General features: G+C 40.3%; 1 protein-coding gene across 14 annotated transcripts in view; it reads left to right on the forward strand.

Moving 5' to 3' along the window:
- Lrrc7 (leucine rich repeat containing 7) overlaps nucleotides 1-18,662 on the forward strand; it is a 426,547-nt gene that overhangs the window by 364,284 nt on the left and 43,601 nt on the right. For 7 of the 14 annotated variants that reach the window (XM_075980998.1, XM_075980994.1, XM_075981002.1 and 4 more), the window contains one exon: nucleotides 9,673-9,792. The exons of 5 other annotated variants lie outside the window; for them this stretch is intronic. In XM_075980998.1, coding sequence (XP_075837113.1) covers nucleotides 9,673-9,792 — 120 coding nt within the window. Of the gene's footprint in view, nucleotides 1-1,068; nucleotides 1,210-9,672; nucleotides 9,793-18,662 lie in introns of all 14 variants that reach the window. 2 more of the 14 variants (XM_075980991.1, XM_075980989.1) reach the window with 1 other exon arrangement.

Below are 18,662 nucleotides of genomic sequence, written 5' to 3' on the forward strand. Positions count from 1 at the left end.
AAAGGTTGAGTCTTTTCCACTTTTGACATGGTGGCAATGAACTAGTCTCTAGCTCTTAACAAATAGAATTGGCAAACAAGTGTATCACCAGTGATCTCTCTCCATGGCTCACAAAATGCTAGTGATAAAAATCATTACTTTGTAAATAGTGCTTTCAGAGCAAAAAATGATATCCAGTCATTTGTTCTTAGAAGTCTCCTGCATTAAATAAGAGAATTACTTATAGAAGCAAGCACTGCCAATGATTGTGTTTCCACTGTAGATTGAAATTTTGATGTTGGGTCATTTTAAAATATTTAATATTGCCGGGCAGTGGTGGTGCATGCCTTTAATCCCAGCACTCAGGAGGCAGAGGCAGGCGGATCTCTGTGAGTTTGAGGCCAGCCTGGTCTAGAAGAGCTAGTTCCAGGACAGGAACCAAAAGCTACAGAGAAACCCTGTCTCGAAAAATCAAAAAAAATTAATATTTTAATGAAGCTCTATAGAGAAGAATTACTAGTTCTTAGCAAAAGATATTCACAATATAAATATCACTAGAGTGTTGTCAGATATCTGATGCATACTAAAAATAATAGCATTAACCATCTTCAGAGTATAACTGTCCTTAAGGATACCACACATTAATTAGCTCAGGCAGAGTTAGAAGTTAACATCTGTCCTTCATATGTGCAGATCTCATAATGTGAGACAATGAGATTTATAGCTTATAGAATCTGATTAAAATCTCACTGTTTCAATTTGCAAAACTAACAAACTTATCAATGCTCATCTCAAGCCAGGATCACCAGGCCGTCTAAGAGACAGATACAGAGATTTAGCGTTTTCATGAGAGCAAGCATAGACAATGTATCTCTGCTCTTGTCCTTTCTGTAGCTCTGGAGGGTACTCATTTATGTGCACAACTAACACTGTTACTGTATGCTTTTGTCTGACAGAGCGCATGTTTATAAAAAAAGTTACTGTTTGCCCGCTTACAGTTCAATGTGATGAATTTAGACGTGTTCATGTAATGATCTGTTTGTGGAGCCCGTGTTTACATCCTGTCACATGGTTATCTCCTCTACTCAGAGCGCTGCTTACAAACACAACACAGTTAACCTTGGCATGCTGCCCTATGGAGGTATTTCAGCAATGCATGCAGGCAGAAGCATGACTTTAAACTTGCAGACTAAGTCTAAATTTGACCTTCAAGACCCACCTCTTCAGAAAGTAAGTATGGACCGCCCTACATGTGCCAGCATCCCAAAGTCACTTGCTGTCTGTTCACTTGGTGTATTTAGACTGTGCATCTAGCCCTGCTTGTTACGGACTCCCCGTAGTCCGAACGCACCAGGGAAGATGATGTAGAGCCTGAATCTGTAGCTGCTCAGTGTTTATTGTAGCTAGACGGATGACCAGACTCTTGCTTTTTGGATTGAGCAGGTACATGACTTTTGAGGTGGATTTAAGGATCATCTTTCTGCTTATTTTTTCTATTCTTCCATGTTTTTCTTTCTGTTGTGTTTACACATTTGTTATTTACTTTTTTTGGACACCACCCCTCCCCTCCCTTGGTAAAACATTCTGAGAACAATGCTGAAAACTGTTTTGAGATTTGGGTGGGTCCCTTAGAAGGCATAATATCCAGAGTAAGCATGGAAGTTAAATGTTTAGCCCTGTAAATAAATGCTTTCTTGTTCCACTTTCCATGTGGGAACAGAACACAGCAGGGAGAGATGTAAGTTTACATCTTATGTGACAATTTGCTTTTCTTGGGTTATAGAAAAGCCACAAGTTCACATATTTTAAACAAAATTGTAGGCATATTAGCAAGGAACTAATACTGTATAATAAAGAGAAGAAGAGTTCCCACTGTTAATGAAACATTTGTGTTGCTCAGTCAACATGGGGAATGCCCATTTTACCTGCTTAAACTGATTAACGCTTTTCCTTGGTTACATCTCAGTTGAGACTAATGAGTCATCTTCATACAATGTCGTTATGACTTATGTTAATGTAGTCATTAGCCTCATGAGGTTTTGTGGATAAAGAAGCACAAAATAGGAAAAGAAAATGACAGCAACCCCCAACATTTCTTCTTTCTGAAGAAAATTAAATGTAAGACAAATTCCCATGCTATAATGCTTCACAGTGGCTGTCTGTAGCCTTTCCTAACTCTATACCTGACCCTATATAATTTAATTCAGGCTGTGCGTAGCACACAGAGCTAGAGATTTTTATGTCCACAGATTCTCTCTCTCTCTCTCTCTCTCTCTCTCTCTCTCTCTTTCTTCACACACACACACACACACACACACACACACACGGAGCAACCAAAGCCTAACTAAATTGGGAACATTTAAATATTATCTTATTTGTTCTTAGTCTCCCAGGGGCCAGTGATGCGTAATAACTTTCTCTGCTGGTATTTCCTGATGTCAGCAATAACTCTCATCGTGTCGATGTTCATGGCCCAGCTCACAGTCTCTAAACTTAGAATTAGGGTTGTGAGCAGTTAATTTATTTAAGTCAGCACAAGTTAGACCTAGGCATGCCATAAGCACAACCATTTTCTTGAAACCCTCTTCAAGACAACCTGTTCTTCATGTCCTCCTAGAAATCCAAAGCCCTCATCCTCCTTCCATCCCAAACGAACTTTCTTATCCCATCCATACTCAGGGATGGATGAGCCTCTGCAAGAGAACTTGGGAAGTAATGCAAACCAGACTTTGAAACTAAAATTAGAAGATTTCAAAAATAAATATTATGAGCAGGTTAAAGAACCCTGCTGGGGGTGGTGATGTACACTGTGAATGACACCACTTAAGATTCAGAAGCAGGTGAATCTCTGAGTTCAAAGCCAGCCTGGACTACATAGTGAGTTCCAGGACAACCAGGGATTCACAGGGAAACCCTGTCTCAGAAAACTAAGAAAAACAAACAAAAATTAATTAATTAAATGAATCTTGGTATGAAGAAAGCTATTTCTGGAACCCTCTGAAAATATCTAATGACAACAACCCTATTTTGACTAAGTTGGGGCCTGATTGATCTATACAGTGATCTAGATTCTTGCAGTAACTGAACAACAGCAGTTCACTTACGACTGTGTTTCTGGTGTCTCAGCTCCTCTCCGGACATGAGTTAGGGACAGCTGCCCTGTTGTATTAATCTTGTGGTGCAGCGGCCTGAGAGAATAATTACCTCTCACAGTCACGATACCACATAACAGCCATAATGCAGAGCTGTATTCGAGGGCCTCAGGACCATCCTTCCTTGGGCAAACACAGGACTTACAGGAAATCCCTTTGGAAGGGAAGTCCCTCTTGGAAGCACAATAAATTGAAAACCAACTATTTAGACACTGAAAGACTTCAAAGTCAATTACTACCAATATATTATCTCCTGCATGAAGAAGGAGAAAGAGGAGGAAAGGAGGAAGAAAAGGAGGATGAAAAGCCATTTAGCTTAAGGTCTATGAAAAGCATAAACTATTCTACCTGGTATGTAATGAGTTCAAAATTAATTAATTTATAAGCATTCGAAGCACAGCCAAAGCTGTGGCTGTGGCGGTTCAGCCTGAGCTCCACCCCATTGGTTCCACCCTGAGCTCTCATGCCCTCTGCCAGATTCATCTTCTCTGTAGAACTCGTGGGGGAGGCTTTCTGCCAAACTATAAAACTAACCTTTATTTGCATATTTTTGATTAGCATACAAAGGAATGGTTGCTGCTATGGCCCTTTCATCTAGACTTCCTTCTCCACTGTCCTCCTTCTCCCCAGAACAGTCCCCTCTGCTTCCACGTCTCGGGTGTTCTATTATCCTCTTTTCCTGTTTTCTCTGCTCTCTTGGTTCCATAAACATGCACAAAATTAACTCCCGGGCATCTAGATGGAAAGCATGAAGCTTCCTAGGGAATAGAAAGAACTGTGCAGCACACATTTGTGGGAATGGTGCCCTTCCCAGGGAACTCTTGGGCTGAATCACAACTTGCAGCCTTCTTCTTAGACGCCACTAGCACCAAGAAGAAGGAACACTCTTATTCCCTCCCAAGCACTGGCATTGTCCTTAAGCAAATTTATAATAAGCTAATTAAAGGATACAGCTGATTGTAATAAAGAGCCCTGGCACCTGGAAGTGCTCACACAGTATGTAGTTAAGGTCACTGGGGGAGGGAGCATGCTGATCCTGATGTGTATTTTTAACTCACCCATGTTTATTGCATGCCAGGTCAAGCGTACATTTTTCATGGATTAAAAAATAACTATAGTCGTTCTTTTCTATATACGGGAAATGATATTTTATATGATAATTTCATGAACGTCTTTAAGATACTTTTAAAATTCCACCAAATACAACAAAATTAATATAAAAATTTAAGATTATTCATTAATGTCTTGACCTTTTGTTAAACTTGAAAATCTAACAGTATTTATGAACTAGAATGCCGGATATACAAGTTAGGCTTAAATTATAGGATACCAATATTTCCTATTTATTTATTTATTCAATCAATTATTCACTCATTCCTCATTCATTAATTTATCATTTATTTGCTGCCTTTCCAAAAAGCAATCAAATCAACTTTCTATGATGTTTTTAATGGTTTATGTGCTTTTTCTGGATGTGTTCTACTGTAATGAGCTCAGCTATTGTCTTGAGATGGTATGTTACTGGGAAGAGGACAACATTATAGGAGAATGTCGGTTCAAACTGCTATTTTTATCACCTAGATTAATGATACAATGATAAATATTTCTATTGGGAGAAAACAAAGATTGAGAAATACTGAAAACCCACTCTCGCTAGTACCGCAAGGTGCCTGAAGATGGTTTTTCTTGCAACTCACAAACCTAAGTGGACATATTTAGAAGGAGTCTGAGGCTCACATCCCACACTGATGTATCGTGAGCTTTGGCTTTACTGTCATGACCGTGGTACCTGGTGTAAGCCCTCTCAGCATTCGGTGAAGCCTTTCACCATTTGTAACATCTGACATTTTCACACATGACTCACAGTAGTTGATACAATTCTTTCGTTCACATTATTATCCAAATAACCTTAATATTTGATGATGTGGGAAATTTTTAAGAAGGAAAGAAATGGTGTATCTTCACTGACCCAAGAGCACATGACCACGTCATGATGTAGAGACAAATGACTCAGGTTATCGGGACTAAGAGAAAGCCAGTGATGGCTCTGTGCCTTGTTAGATCACCTGTCCTTCCTGACCACTCAGTCATGCCCAGGTCATGGCTCCCAATAGACGTACGGCAGGTTCCACAGAGCTAGATTGGTATTGGCTGCCTCTTCTTTTAGTGTTTATTACTATAATTTTATACCATAGAATCTTTTGCTTGTTGTTTATAGAATTGGACAGTAATATAAATTAGAATTCCAGAGATGGAAGCCCTAGGTCATATATATATATATATATATATATATGACATATATAAAATAATTGTTTCTTTAAAGTTACCTGGGAGAAACTGTCCTCACTGTCTGTCTCATTAGTTATTAAATCAGTTGATTCATGTCTAAGAAGCTCCTGGGTTAGGGAAATTTAGACGGCAATGTTTGCCTTGACTGTTTTTGAACTTCTATGTGTCCTTTTCCACTGGACCTATGCAGATGACCAAGATCAGATGGCACCATCATTGCTGTGCCCCTATTCACCCTAAAGTCAAGTGTCGCTTATTCAATGCTAGTTTTTCCTGCTGAAATAAAAGCAAAATCTATACTGTACCCCAGGCTAACTTGTGCCTGCAATACCTATTGATTCTGCTATATTTATTACTGACTCTTTAGCCCTCCAGAAAGAGCTAACCACCATTCTAATTATGAAAAAAGCCACCAGCCTGCCAATGCACACAATCCTCACAGACAGAGGCTAAAATGAGCAAACAATGTATCAGCGTGGATCATGTCTCATCTCTGTTATGGCTAACACAGTCTTTAAAAATCGTAGCCATAATATTTTCACACCATGTATTTGCCTCTGTCATAGGTATCTCTTCTCAAAAGGTTTTCTGAAACACTAGTGCACCAATAATTTCACTAAAAAATACTTTGGGCAGATTGTTTTTCTAGCGTTTCCTGGTTTTGTTGTTGATTTTTATTTACTGACCTGTATGTTTGCTCCAGTTTTGGTGCTTTGTTTTGTTTTGTTTTGTACAAGGTCTCAGTACGTAGCCTATGCTGGTCTCAAATTTTTGAACCCCTAGCTTCAACCTCCCTCCTCATTGCTGAAATTATAGACATATGCCACCATGCTGCTTGAACAAATTATCTTTAACATTTTCTTAAATCTATGAAAATTGCCTTTGCAAGTCATGTGCCAATTACCTCACAAAATAGATCCTTGCATTCATCAAAGATGCCACAAGAACTTGACAAAGTATCAAATTCCAACACTGCTCATGTTTTCTTCAGCAAGATGGCATTACATATAATTTCACAAGCATACTGTACACCTTCGTCTAGCAGATGATCAAGGCTACTGGTTCAGCTACACCCATTTATTCATGTTAATACTACTCATATATAGACTTAGACAAATATACATCCATGTGGACACATTCATGTACATAAGTATACATGCAAATATACTCAGATATATGGATAGAGATGCATAGTGAAGTCCCAGCCAGATTAGAAATTACTTCTTTCCCTTGAAACTTATCACCATTCCTAGTTCTGAGAATCATCAACACTAAGTTTACCAATAACCACAGCAGATTTTGGAGCCAGGTTTTCTTAAGCTATAGGCCTTATCGAAATCTTTGCTTTTCTGCTAACTCACACTGGCCATTTCCTCTGCTGCTCTAATAATAAAAACCTGAGAGCCCAGCAGCCAACGTCCTGTGCGCTGTGTGCTTCCTTGGCTGGTATATGAGATGAGAAACATCAGAAGCCATCCTAACCTCTAGAGCACTGACTGATGTGAGCGCCTAGTTTAGCTTGTTTTCTTAGAAATAAAACATTGTAGCAGCAAGGGCTTCCATTTATATCATGCTTTCCAGTTGTTCCTTTTTATCTTCTGGAGAATTTTAACAACCAGAGGACAAATTTACTTTCAGCATACATCCTACTTTAAGAAACAGTGTGAGCACACTAAATTTCTCAGTTTTCAGGCCCCACCACCACCACCCAGCATCAATAAGTGTTTCCGTGATTTCCCTATTTCTCCAGGCTCTAGTCCTCACCTAGGAAAACCAAATCATAGCTCATTCTTGAAATTAAGAAGGGAAATTACTTTCAGGAAGTACATTAATTTTACTATGCAGTGAAAAAGAATCTCTTTAATGATCCTGCATGTTTCTGCTTCTCTGTCCTCTGTATATGAAGGAATTAGTGTGGCTGATAATTCTAATTTTTAAAAAGAGACAAATTAGTTATACATTTGTGAAGAACCCAGGGTCACAATGTCGGGGTTTTGATAGAATGGAGCTACACCTTTGTTGTGGGCCATAAAGAGCTGTGCCATTTGGAATAGCTCTCAGTGACTATTCAAAATAGGGCTACTCATTTCTGGGCAGGTAAGAAAATGCATAAGAGAAAAGTTATATAAAGATGAGAGTGACCTGAACAGAAAAAGAAAACCTGTGCTGAATTATGTCCACCTCACACGAATGTGTCTTGCATAGAGACAGACAGACGACAGGTTGTGTTGTACCCTCAGGGCAGAGGACCCAAGTGAAAGAGACATGGATACTGAAAATCCATAAAGAAAATACTACCCAGTGGTTCCTGAGTGCATGATTTCCTTCTGTCTACTTAATCTTTATATTCTTGTTTGCCATGTTTTAATATCTAGAAAGGTTGGGTGTGGACACATGTAAAAATACTAGTCTAGAAATAGTAAAGACTAGAAATCCAGGCGAAACACATCTCACTCCTTCCAAGCAACATGTTTTTCATGTGTGTTACTCTTCATTTGATTTTTTAAAACACATATTCACTCAATATGAGAGTTTGAATTCAAAACTCTCTTTTTTTTTTCTTTTTCACTTCTGATGGGCTTGTGGAAACAGAATTTACACAGTCAAAGCAAAAGGTGAAATTTGAGCTGTGTACTTTTCATTGTGTCCCTTAGAGGGGTTGTAAGACAGTGTCACTGTGAACTCTATTAGACACATTAAGATACTAACCCTGTTAGACACATTGAGATACTAACCCTATTAGACACATTGAGATACTAACCCTATTGCACACATTGAGGTACTAACCCTATTGCACACATTGAGATACTAACCCTATTACACACATTGAGATACTAACCCTATTACACACATTGAGATACTAACCCAATTAGACACATTGAGATACTAACCCTATTACACACATTGAGATACTAACCCTATTACACACATTGAGATACTAACCCTATTACTCACATTGAGATACTAACCCAATTAGACACATTGAGATACTAACCCTATTACACACATTGAGATACTAACCCTATTACACACATTGAGAGATAGTTTCACCTTAAACCCAATTTTACTATATTTCCTGGAAGTTCTTTAAAAATGTGCATGTGGTCAGAATACAGATAAGGTGGTTACTGAGTTGCTTTTTAAAAAGACCATAGTAGGACTACTCAGTGTAGTCAGATGAGGCCTTGCAAGCAGCTGCCTATGACACATATGAAAACAGTTGCCCAGCTCATCAAGAAAAGGCTGCAGGACTCACCTCCCACGGGGTACCAGCAAGCACAGCTTCTCTAACCAGGCTCTGCTACCAGGGATTCTTCAAAATGTGGACAAGCCTGGCATGGGCAGTTTCTGACTCACACAGGGATTCCCAAGAAAACATACAAAACTCATGCATGCTGAAGGTTAGAAGAGAACAGGACTTTGTACACACACACCCTCTGTCTATACCACCAGTTACCTCTCCAGTAGAAGGTACAGGTTCTCCCTTTCCTATGTATATGACTGCTTAATATTAATCTAGCTAGAGTCTGGGTCATCTTAAAATATCTAACATCAATATTAATAAAAATGGGATATACTATTTGCTAAAAAAACACAAGCAAGAATATTTTTAATATTCTTAAACTTATGAAGGATTTAAATTTAATATATAAGTGATACATAAATAACTGAATTTAGTAACCAAAGCAGTCATGGCTTTCTTGACTGTGGCTCTAGCAGCTGTCTGTTGATAATGCACAATGCCAACCATCTTCATCTGCCAGTGCATATTCTGCAGAGGATTAGTAGAAAATACATCCTTAAAAAATTCACATCAAAGTCTCAAAAATTCTTGTTAGGCTTTGGCTTGGAATACTGCACATTCCAATCTACGGATTGCACGGTTTCAGTTTAGTCTAAATGGTAAGCACATACTAAAGAGACAAGCTAAGCAACCTTTAAAATGTTGTGGGTATTTTTAAAACATTGATTAATTTTATTCTGATTATCTCTATTCAGGTATTGTAGAGAATCTAAACTTTAAAATTCAGTAAATAACTCTGAAATGGTTATTTTAATTGTATTTCTCATTGTTTCCAAAATAGCTGTCAGTTTAGAATTCTTACTCTGTAAATAGAATATAATAGTGTTTCCAGTTAGGATATATGTTTTCTATAATCAAACAAAATTAATTTTACCATAATTGTTAGGGACTCTTTTCAGAAAACTATCGTAAACATCACTAAAGAATGCCATACCATTTTCGCAATAGACCCCGTCCCAGCAAAGCAACATTTTAGACAATGGACAAGAAGATGTCTCTCCTAGTGGCCAGTGGAATCCTTACCCACTTGGGAGGCGGGATGTACCTCCGGACACCATTGCTAAAAAGGTAATCAATGTCAAGTTGACACAAACCATGAACCTCACGCATTCATCATAATATGTAGTCCATATCTTGTGTCTTAACATCATTTCTAACTTCATGGTAAATTCAAGCTAAATATTCTGCCCCTCGGGATTCTGGTAAACTGTCAATGCGTTGAAAAGAATGGAAGCAAGTATAGCGTGTACTCAATTAGCAATGGCAGCGTGTAAGTAGCCTGCAGATTCACCGTCTTTAAGAGTACCTTAGGACACACTTTGAAATGCAAGTACAGAAAGATGTGTTGCATACACTTCAGTTAGCCTTGGCTTCAGCAGTACATATAACCAACATCCATAAAATTATATTTATCATAAAAAGGTTGAATTGCCACATCTTAAAGGCGTAGCAGGGTCAATGAGATGCCTCAACATGTAAAGGTGTTTGCCTTCAAGCCTGACTAACTGATTTTGATCCCCAGAACTCACAGAGTAGAAAGAGAGCCAATTTCCATAAGTTGTCCTTTGACCTCCACTCATGGTTTAGGGTACACATATGGTCACAGATGTACATACATGTACACATATAAATCGATAAACAAGTACAATAAATACAATAAAATGTTTAAAGTTGTCAGTTTGTCCAACAAGCACTCACTGAGCAATGGTGCACACACTACATGCTAAGCACTTGCTTGGTGCTAGAGAAACAAAGATGAATACAGGCCTCAAGAAGCTTTTAACCGCATGGGCGTGGTGAGTGGGTCAGACTACGATATGTCACCGAACACGGTGAAAGGAAAGCTGCAGTGTGTGGAGCAATGGACGAGGACCGGGGATCTGTGCTCCTCGCTGTACTCTGCAGCTCTCACCAATCAGTAACAAAGGCACATAGTTTGATTTTTAAATTAGCAAAACACAAACAGCATTGAGAGGGTAAATCAGGAAATGAGCATGACATCCTTTGTAGCAATCAAGGAAATGGGCACAATCCCAGTTTTCATCTGTAGGCTGAGTAGAGAGTTCTGGGACACACGAGCTACTTGTTTCGCACACAACACTCTTTCTGTGCCTGTAGGAACACAGGGCACAACCACTGTGGTAACAAGTCACGCGGTGCAGCTGAGCAAGTACACTCTGAAGCAAGTCTCTAAAATCATTAAACTAAACTTTTAGTGCCATTCAAGGTCACGTGACATTTACCAGAAAACTGAACAGATTCAATTGTTTGTCAGCAGGAAAGTATCAGTTCTACTGCTTGGATAAAAGAATATTTTACCAAATAAACAATGGGTAAATTTGGTTATGATAGTGGCCATAAGCCCTAAAAACATACCAGAAAAGTTTTCAGGTAATAATTCCAAGCAGGAATAGATTTGTTCATGAGAAAGCAATTGTTTCGCAAAGACATGATAAACACTGTATTTAGAATTATGCATCCTTCTAGGGAGAACAATGGGGGAGACCTTTCCACCCAGCTGTGGCTTTCGCTACATTGTTGAGGCTCCAGTCACATCGCATTGTAACTACACTTCATAATTTACATACATTGTAACCTAGGAGATTTCCACTCCTCTCCCCGGTGAGTTTTAAAGATGTACATTTTTTTCCAGAGGAACTGATGAGCTCTTACCTCCAAACATCACCCATGTCTTGGGTGACACCGAGCATGTGAGCAGCACAATGTGATACCTGTTGTGAAGGTTTACAGGCTGCGACCATTCCTAGAAAGGACATCATTTGGGGGAAATAAAGGGAGCCGAGAACAGGGCCATAGTGTCCAATAAGCTGAAGAAATAAGCAGAAGTCAGATCATGTGGGCTGTGTCTCGTAGGATATGGAAAAGGGAACATGGAAGTATTTTCAAAGGGAAATGACATGACCCCATGTTTATTTAAACAGCTCTCTGGTAGCTCTTCAGAGAACACACTGCAAAGGACAGAGATTAGAACCAAAGGGCAAGCTAAGAAGGCTCTCTGACTATTCAGAGGAGAAAAGATGGAAACACAGTTTATAGAGAAAAAGGCTTAGGTGGAGTAGAAACCTGACAGGTAGAGTCAGGAGTCTCTTGTGAAGAACACTTTTGTGTAATCCGTAAGCAAACTGGGATTGAGGTAAATTAAATATACTCTTTTAGAAGAGTCAATTATATTATCTTTTCTTTAAAAAGAACAATACAGAAGTGTCTCTTTCTGTGCTGGGGAAATAGGAATGAACATGCTAGGGCTAGAGAGACAGATTGGCAGTTGAGAGAATTCACTGCTCTTGCAGATGAGCTCAGTTCAGTTCCCAGAAACTGTAATTCTAGATCCAGAGAGATCCAATATCTCTGGTCGCCTGTGGATTCCCACACATGTGTTAACATGCTCACACAGAGACACACACGCCCGTAGGCAGAGTTTTCTTGTCCTGCAGCCGCTCCCAAAAGTTTACTCAGAGGCTTAATATTAATTACAAATGCTTGGCCAATAGTTCAGGCTTGTTACTAACTAGCTCATGCAACGTAACCCATTTCTATTCGTCTGTGCTGCCCTGGGGCTCATGGCTTTCACCTCTATCGCATTTTGTGTGTACAACTCATTGTCCATCCAGCTGGTGACTCCTCTGCCTCTGCCCTTCCTCATCCCATCATTCTGTTTCGTTTTCCTTCCTAACTTTATCATGCTCAGCTATTGGCCAGTCAGCTTGTTAAAGGCACATTTTACAAAGAATACATGTGTTAATTGCTTTTACTTTGTCTTATTACTTTGCTATTAACATGAGATAGAGAGACCCTAGGGAAGAAAAATGGAGATTGTAAAAGAGATGAGAGAGGAGGAAGGGAGAGGGAAAGGGACTGACCTGCTTATCAACTAAGAGTTATATAAAGCCCAAAATTCTATGAAAATAAGACTCTACAGATGCAGTTCCATTGTAATAACTGAGTCAGAAAGATAGTTTTGAAGAAGGAATAATTCCCCTTTTTGCTGACCCATTTCAAATACTCATTTTGATAATCCAAAAGACTAGAGTGATATAGCCCTGTTGATGGCTTTAAATGTTAATTAGATTGTGTAAAAAAATTTTAAAAGCTTACTCTTTGTATTGTGCATTTACAGTCATTCACAAAAGTAATGTGGATAGGAGCTTGTGAAAACATAAATCAAAAATTCTTCGAAAGCAGAAGTTGCAGGCAAATGGCAGGTTTTTAATATGACAGTCGTTGCCCTAGGTTCTTACATGGTATGTAATTATTCTTAACAGAGAACATTTCTTTATTTCACAATGTCATTGTAGCCTTACAGTAGCCAAAAAGTCAGGGACTCCTTCTTGCCCCCACTGACTCTGAACTATCCCTTTAATAAAAGTCCAAACCTAAAAATTACCTATTAGATAGCAATCAAGTCAGTGGTGGAAAGTAAACTTGTCAGGTTAAAGCAATGGAAAGAGTCAGGTTAAAACATTTCACCCATCAATCTTTGTCCCATAAAGCAAACAATTACTCTTCTTCATAAATTTGACATAAATCTATCATGTTCACATTATCTTTGCTTTGATAAAAATCTAGAAGAAAAGTATCAAATTAACACAACACCACGAAAATGTTCATGGCCAAGTGTGTAGTCAGAAGACATAGGTAGCATTGCAACCAGGGGTCAGATGATTCAGTTTCTTGCCAAGTGGTTATTACCCCTCTCGTTAAGATGGAGAAATGGCTCACAGCTTTTATCACTGTTGCTCATGTCTGTCCCGTCTCAGCTCTCTATTGGGGGAATGTGTGACAACACCATCGGAAAACACTGCGGGTTTAAATGACCCAACACGCCCTGACTTTTGCCACATCCCACGCTTATGGCTGCTCTATTGTTTCTCCCTTACGTTAATAACTTCCAATTCCATTGCTGTGCTCTGTAGGTTGACATTTAATCATAGAACAATGTACTGATAGATATTCAATAAGACAGAGATGATTGCCCCCATTTCAACCAGCTGCCGCCCTGTGGTATGGGGCACCAAAGTGAGAAACCTTTACCTCACCTTCCATCTGTCACTGGAGACAGAGCGGCGTGTCGCCTGCATCTAACTGCAAGATGAGCAAGACCTGTGAATGTCCCTCATACTGCAGACATGCCAACAAGCTCTCTGAGGCAGCACTCTAGCGCCCAAGTGCAAGGACAAGTGTGGACACCAAGTACAAATTCAGAGAAGACATAGTCTTCTTAACAATAGTTTCATAGAATTGTCATAATCATGAAAATGTGCAGTGTAGAACAGGCACTGCAGTGCCTGATGGGAAGTTTCATGCCATCCTCATGACGTCATTGGATAAGGCCTTGACCATATGGAATTAAGGAACAAGGGCTTAGAACCCAGCATTGTGTTGGCATACAGTGTGTTCCTAATTCCTTGTTGGTATATGTCCATTGTGCTTCATGATGGGTTAAAGAAGGTCATGTATTTTTGAGCAGACCCACACATGCCTTTCACAAGCCCCCTCCTTTTCCCAAGTGCCCCATGGGCTCTACACAGCTTTGTTTCCACTTTCATGGCATATAGACATCCATGATTTTATGCATTTGTATAAAATCTAGAAAACAAAATGAGAGAAAACATTTCTCGTATAAAAGAATGTTTGCTCCTCATGACTGAAAAGAGAATCCTGTTTGCATATAAAACACATCTTTTTTGACCCATTCCCCTGTTACTGGATGCCTGGGTTGGTTCATGAGCTTAGCTGTTGTAAATAGGGTTGCAGAAAGATTTGATGCTCAAGTGTGATATGTCCATTTGGAATTCTCTGGTACAGCTGGGTCATACGACAGGTTTGTTTTCAGTTCTCTTAAAAACCAGCATACTTATTTCACGGTGGCTGAACTAGTTTAGATTTCCACCAGGGTGTATCTGGGGCCCCTTTGTCCTCACGCTCATTGGCATGTGTTTTTGCTCTCAGTGGTTCTCATTCTGACTGAGGCTAGGTAGACTATCAATGTAGCTTGATTCTCATTTCCCTGAAGAGTGGTGAAGGTGAATATCCTGTTTATTGGCCATTTCATATTCTGAGAACTGTCTGCTCTTTCATGAGTCCCTTCACTAACTTGGTTGTTTAATTTCTTGTTGCTTAGGTCTTGCGTGTGTTCTTTAAGTACTCTAGATATTCTATCATGTATATAGGGTTTTTTCTCATTTTTCTAGCCTGTTAGTGTTATTTTTTGAGCCACTAGAGTCGTTTTCAGAAGCCCTTGCCTATGCCCAGCACCTCCAAGTGTTTAGTCTTTTTTCAATTTTTATTGCTTTATAAATAATACCATTCAAAATTCCACTTCCTCCCCTCCTCCCATTTCCCTTCTGCTCCCCCACTCACCCGCCCCCCTCACCCTCCAGTCCTAAGAGAGGGCATGGCACCCTGCCCTGTGGGAAGTCCAAGGCCCTCCCCCTTCCATCCAGGTCTAGGAAGGTGAGCATCCAAACAGGCTAAGATCCCAAAAAGCCAGTACATGCAGTAGAAACAAATCCCAGTGCCATTATCATTGGCTTCTCAGTCAGCCCCCATTGTCAGCCACATTCAGAGAACCCGGTTTGATCACATGCTCTTTCAGTCCCGGTCCAGCTGGCTTTGGTGAGCTCCCATTAGATCAGGCACACTGTCTCAGTGGGTGGACCAACCCTTCGTGGTCCTGACTTCCTTGCTCATCTTCTCCCTCCTTCTGCTCTTCAACTGGACCTTGGGAATTCAGTTCAGTACTCCAATATGGGTCTCTGTCTCTATCTCCATCCATCGCCAGACTAAGGTTCACTCTGGATGGATCTCCTCAGTCCAAGTGTTTAGTCCTACAGCTCTTCGCCACTGACTTTCTCCACAGCCCCTGAGAGGAGCTGTCCATGTCTCTCTGGCAGGTCCGTCTTAGCTGTCCTTTGGCTGTGTCCCACAGAACTTCATGCATCATATCTTCATGTACAGTATCCGATGGACTGTCTTACTTGGCATGGGCTTGGACCTATGCAGAGCTTAGGGAGTGTCCTTCCATCCTTCTGTTACTGGCCTATAGTTTCAGTGAATTCTGGTTGGAGACCATCTTCTGTTTAAGCCAGGCCTAGACAGATTGCTGTAGTAAAGAGGAGAATTCTAGACATGACAATTAGAAATTGATGACAAAAGTTTCTGTTCCACCTGGTCCCACAGCCATTCAGTTGCAAATAAAAACACGGAGTTTTGTATTAAGTATAAGCTATTTGGTCTATTGCTCAGACTAAGTAGCTCTTACAAGTTAAATTAACCCATAATTCTTATCTATGTTTAGCCACATGGCTTGGTAGCTTTTCTCATCTTGTTTCTTTTGTGTCTGGTTTGTGACTATGTCTCTGTCTTTCCTCTTCCCAGAATTCTCTTATTCTGGTCACCCTGCCTGTACTTCCTGCGGGGCTACTGGTCAATCAGCATTTTATTAAATCAATATGAGTGACAAATCTTTACAGTATACAAGAGCATTATCCCACAGCATTAAATGGTTGGTGGAGGGTAATGTTGGGTTCCTCTGTATTTTTATGTTCTTGATAATTTTCAATCCAATTTTCTATCATAAATGGATATTACAATTATCTAGTTCAGTTCTAGTTCAATAATCTTTTTGCCATATCTCTCCCTCCGTGGTCTGACTATATTATAAGACTGCCCCAACTTTTTGATGAACTAAACTTTCGTAGTATAAAGATCCAATCTGTCTCTAATAAATTTTTTCGTTCTGACATCTTTTTTATTCAGTCCCATACAGTCACTTTTGTTTTCCCTTAATTAACATTCACACAATGTAATTTAATAGATCTGTTTTTCCTGCCTTGTATTTAAACTAAGAATTGAGGGACTGAGGAAATGAGTCAGCTAGCTCATAAAGCCTTGCCACACACACAAGCCTGAGGATCTGAGTTCAAACCTGCAGAACCCAGGTAAAAAGCTAGAAGCAGCGGTGAATGCTTGCAATCCTGGTGCAGAGAAGGCAGATAGAACAAGATCCCTGGATCTTGCTGCTCAGCCCAGCTGAATCAGTAAACTCAGGTCCAGTAAGAGACTGTTTCAAAGAACTAAAGTGAAAAGCAACTGAAAAACATTGACCTCTGGCCTTCACATGCACATGTGCCACACAGCCATACAACACATACACACACAACAGCAATAAGTTAGGAAATAGCACATCAAAACCTTAATTTCATTTGATTTTTTTTTACTTTGATTGTCGGTTTTGTTGCTTCTGTGGTTCTTTTTTCTGTTTCCTACAAATGATTTGAACACCTCTTAGAATTTCAGTTTAATTTATGAATTATATTTTTAGTGTGGCCCTCTACACAGCTTTGGTAGTGCTGTTCCTAACGTGTATACGCACTCACACACACACACACACACACACACACAGCTTACAAATCTCCTGGTGTCAGGAATTCATGGCTGAAGCAAAGCACCTGGGCCTGACCTCCCTGCTCTTCAGGCCTTCGTCTGCCTTGTGTGGAGCACACTCCTCTCGCATCTGCCCTGTGTGTGTGTCTGCATGCAGATGCATCATATTTTGTCATAATTTTGTTTTTTATTTATTTATTTATTTAAGTTTTCTGTCTCTTCCCCGCCACCGCCTCCCATTTCCCTCCCCTTCCCCCAATCAAGTCCCCCTCCCTCGTCAGCCCAAAGAGCAATCAGGGTTCCCTGCCCTGTGGGAAGTCCAAGGACCACCCACCTCCATCCAGGTCTGATCATAAGAGAAAGTTTGGCAATTTACAGGAAGGAAAATCTATTGTCAGCCGGCAAATCTTTTGGCAGTGTTTTTTATTCCTTTTTAACCTGACAAGGTTTCTCTTTTCCCGTTTTCCTTCCTGCTACTGAGGTGCTTTACGACACTATGCAAAGAGCGCTCTTGGGACAGCAAATGCCTTTCATTTTCCTCATCTGAGACTGTCCTGATTTCCCATCCATTGCTGACGAGCACCTGGACCAGTACAGGGTTGGGAGCTGACAGTTAATTCTTCCCAGCACTTGAAAATTACATAATTTCCTTCTGTCACTCATGGCTTCTGGTGAGACATCTGCTGACATTCAAATTGTTTTTCCTTTGTAGAGAAGGTGTCATCTTTTCCTCCCGTAGCTTTGAAGGTTTTGTTTGCCTTCGTGTTTAGTCATCAAATTAGGCTGTGTCTGCACATGGCGCCTTGTTTTTCTCTGCTTCCTGAACCTGTGAAGTCTTGCCAGTTACCAAATTTCCAGGCTTGGGGGGATTGTTTTTTTTTTAAGATTTATTTTATTTTTAATGATGTAAATATGCAGTGCCCATGGAGAACAGAAGAGGGGTCAGATCCTCCTGGAGCTAGAGTAGCAGGGGGTTTGTGGGTAGCTGATGCAGGTGCTGAGAAGGGAACTTTGTCCTCTGCAAAGCTGTCTTAGCCGCTGAGCCAGCTCCCCAACCCCAGGGCATTATTTCTCCTGGTTGCCTTTTAGCCCCACATTCTTTCTCCCATCTTTCCAGGCATCATACGATTGCTAGAACACTTTGCAGTCCTTGGGTTTTTGAGACTTTTCTCACGTCTTTTCTGTGTGTTTTCTCTCCGTTACTCAGGCTGATTTCTGCTGTCCTACTGTCCAGCTCTTGTGGTCCCTTGCTAAGTAGCTCCACGTGATCACACACATTATGTAAGGTCTGCATATGTCCATGGATGTGGATGTGTGTGGATGCCAGAGGACACTGTCTTTCACCTTTGGTTTTGACACAGGCTCTCTTATGGTCCTGGTACTCACCTGCAAGTCCAGGACGCCCATCTCCACATCCTCAGTGCTGAAGTTGCAAGCACATACTGCCACACACATTCCCCCAGCCTGCCCCCTCTGACCTCGGGAGATCATTCTGTCTGATATGTAACTGGCAATGCCAACTGATTCAGGAG

This window comes from Microtus pennsylvanicus, chromosome 7, assembly GCF_037038515.1.
Source record: "Microtus pennsylvanicus isolate mMicPen1 chromosome 7, mMicPen1.hap1, whole genome shotgun sequence".
Taxonomy (NCBI): Eukaryota; Metazoa; Chordata; class Mammalia; order Rodentia; family Cricetidae; genus Microtus; species Microtus pennsylvanicus.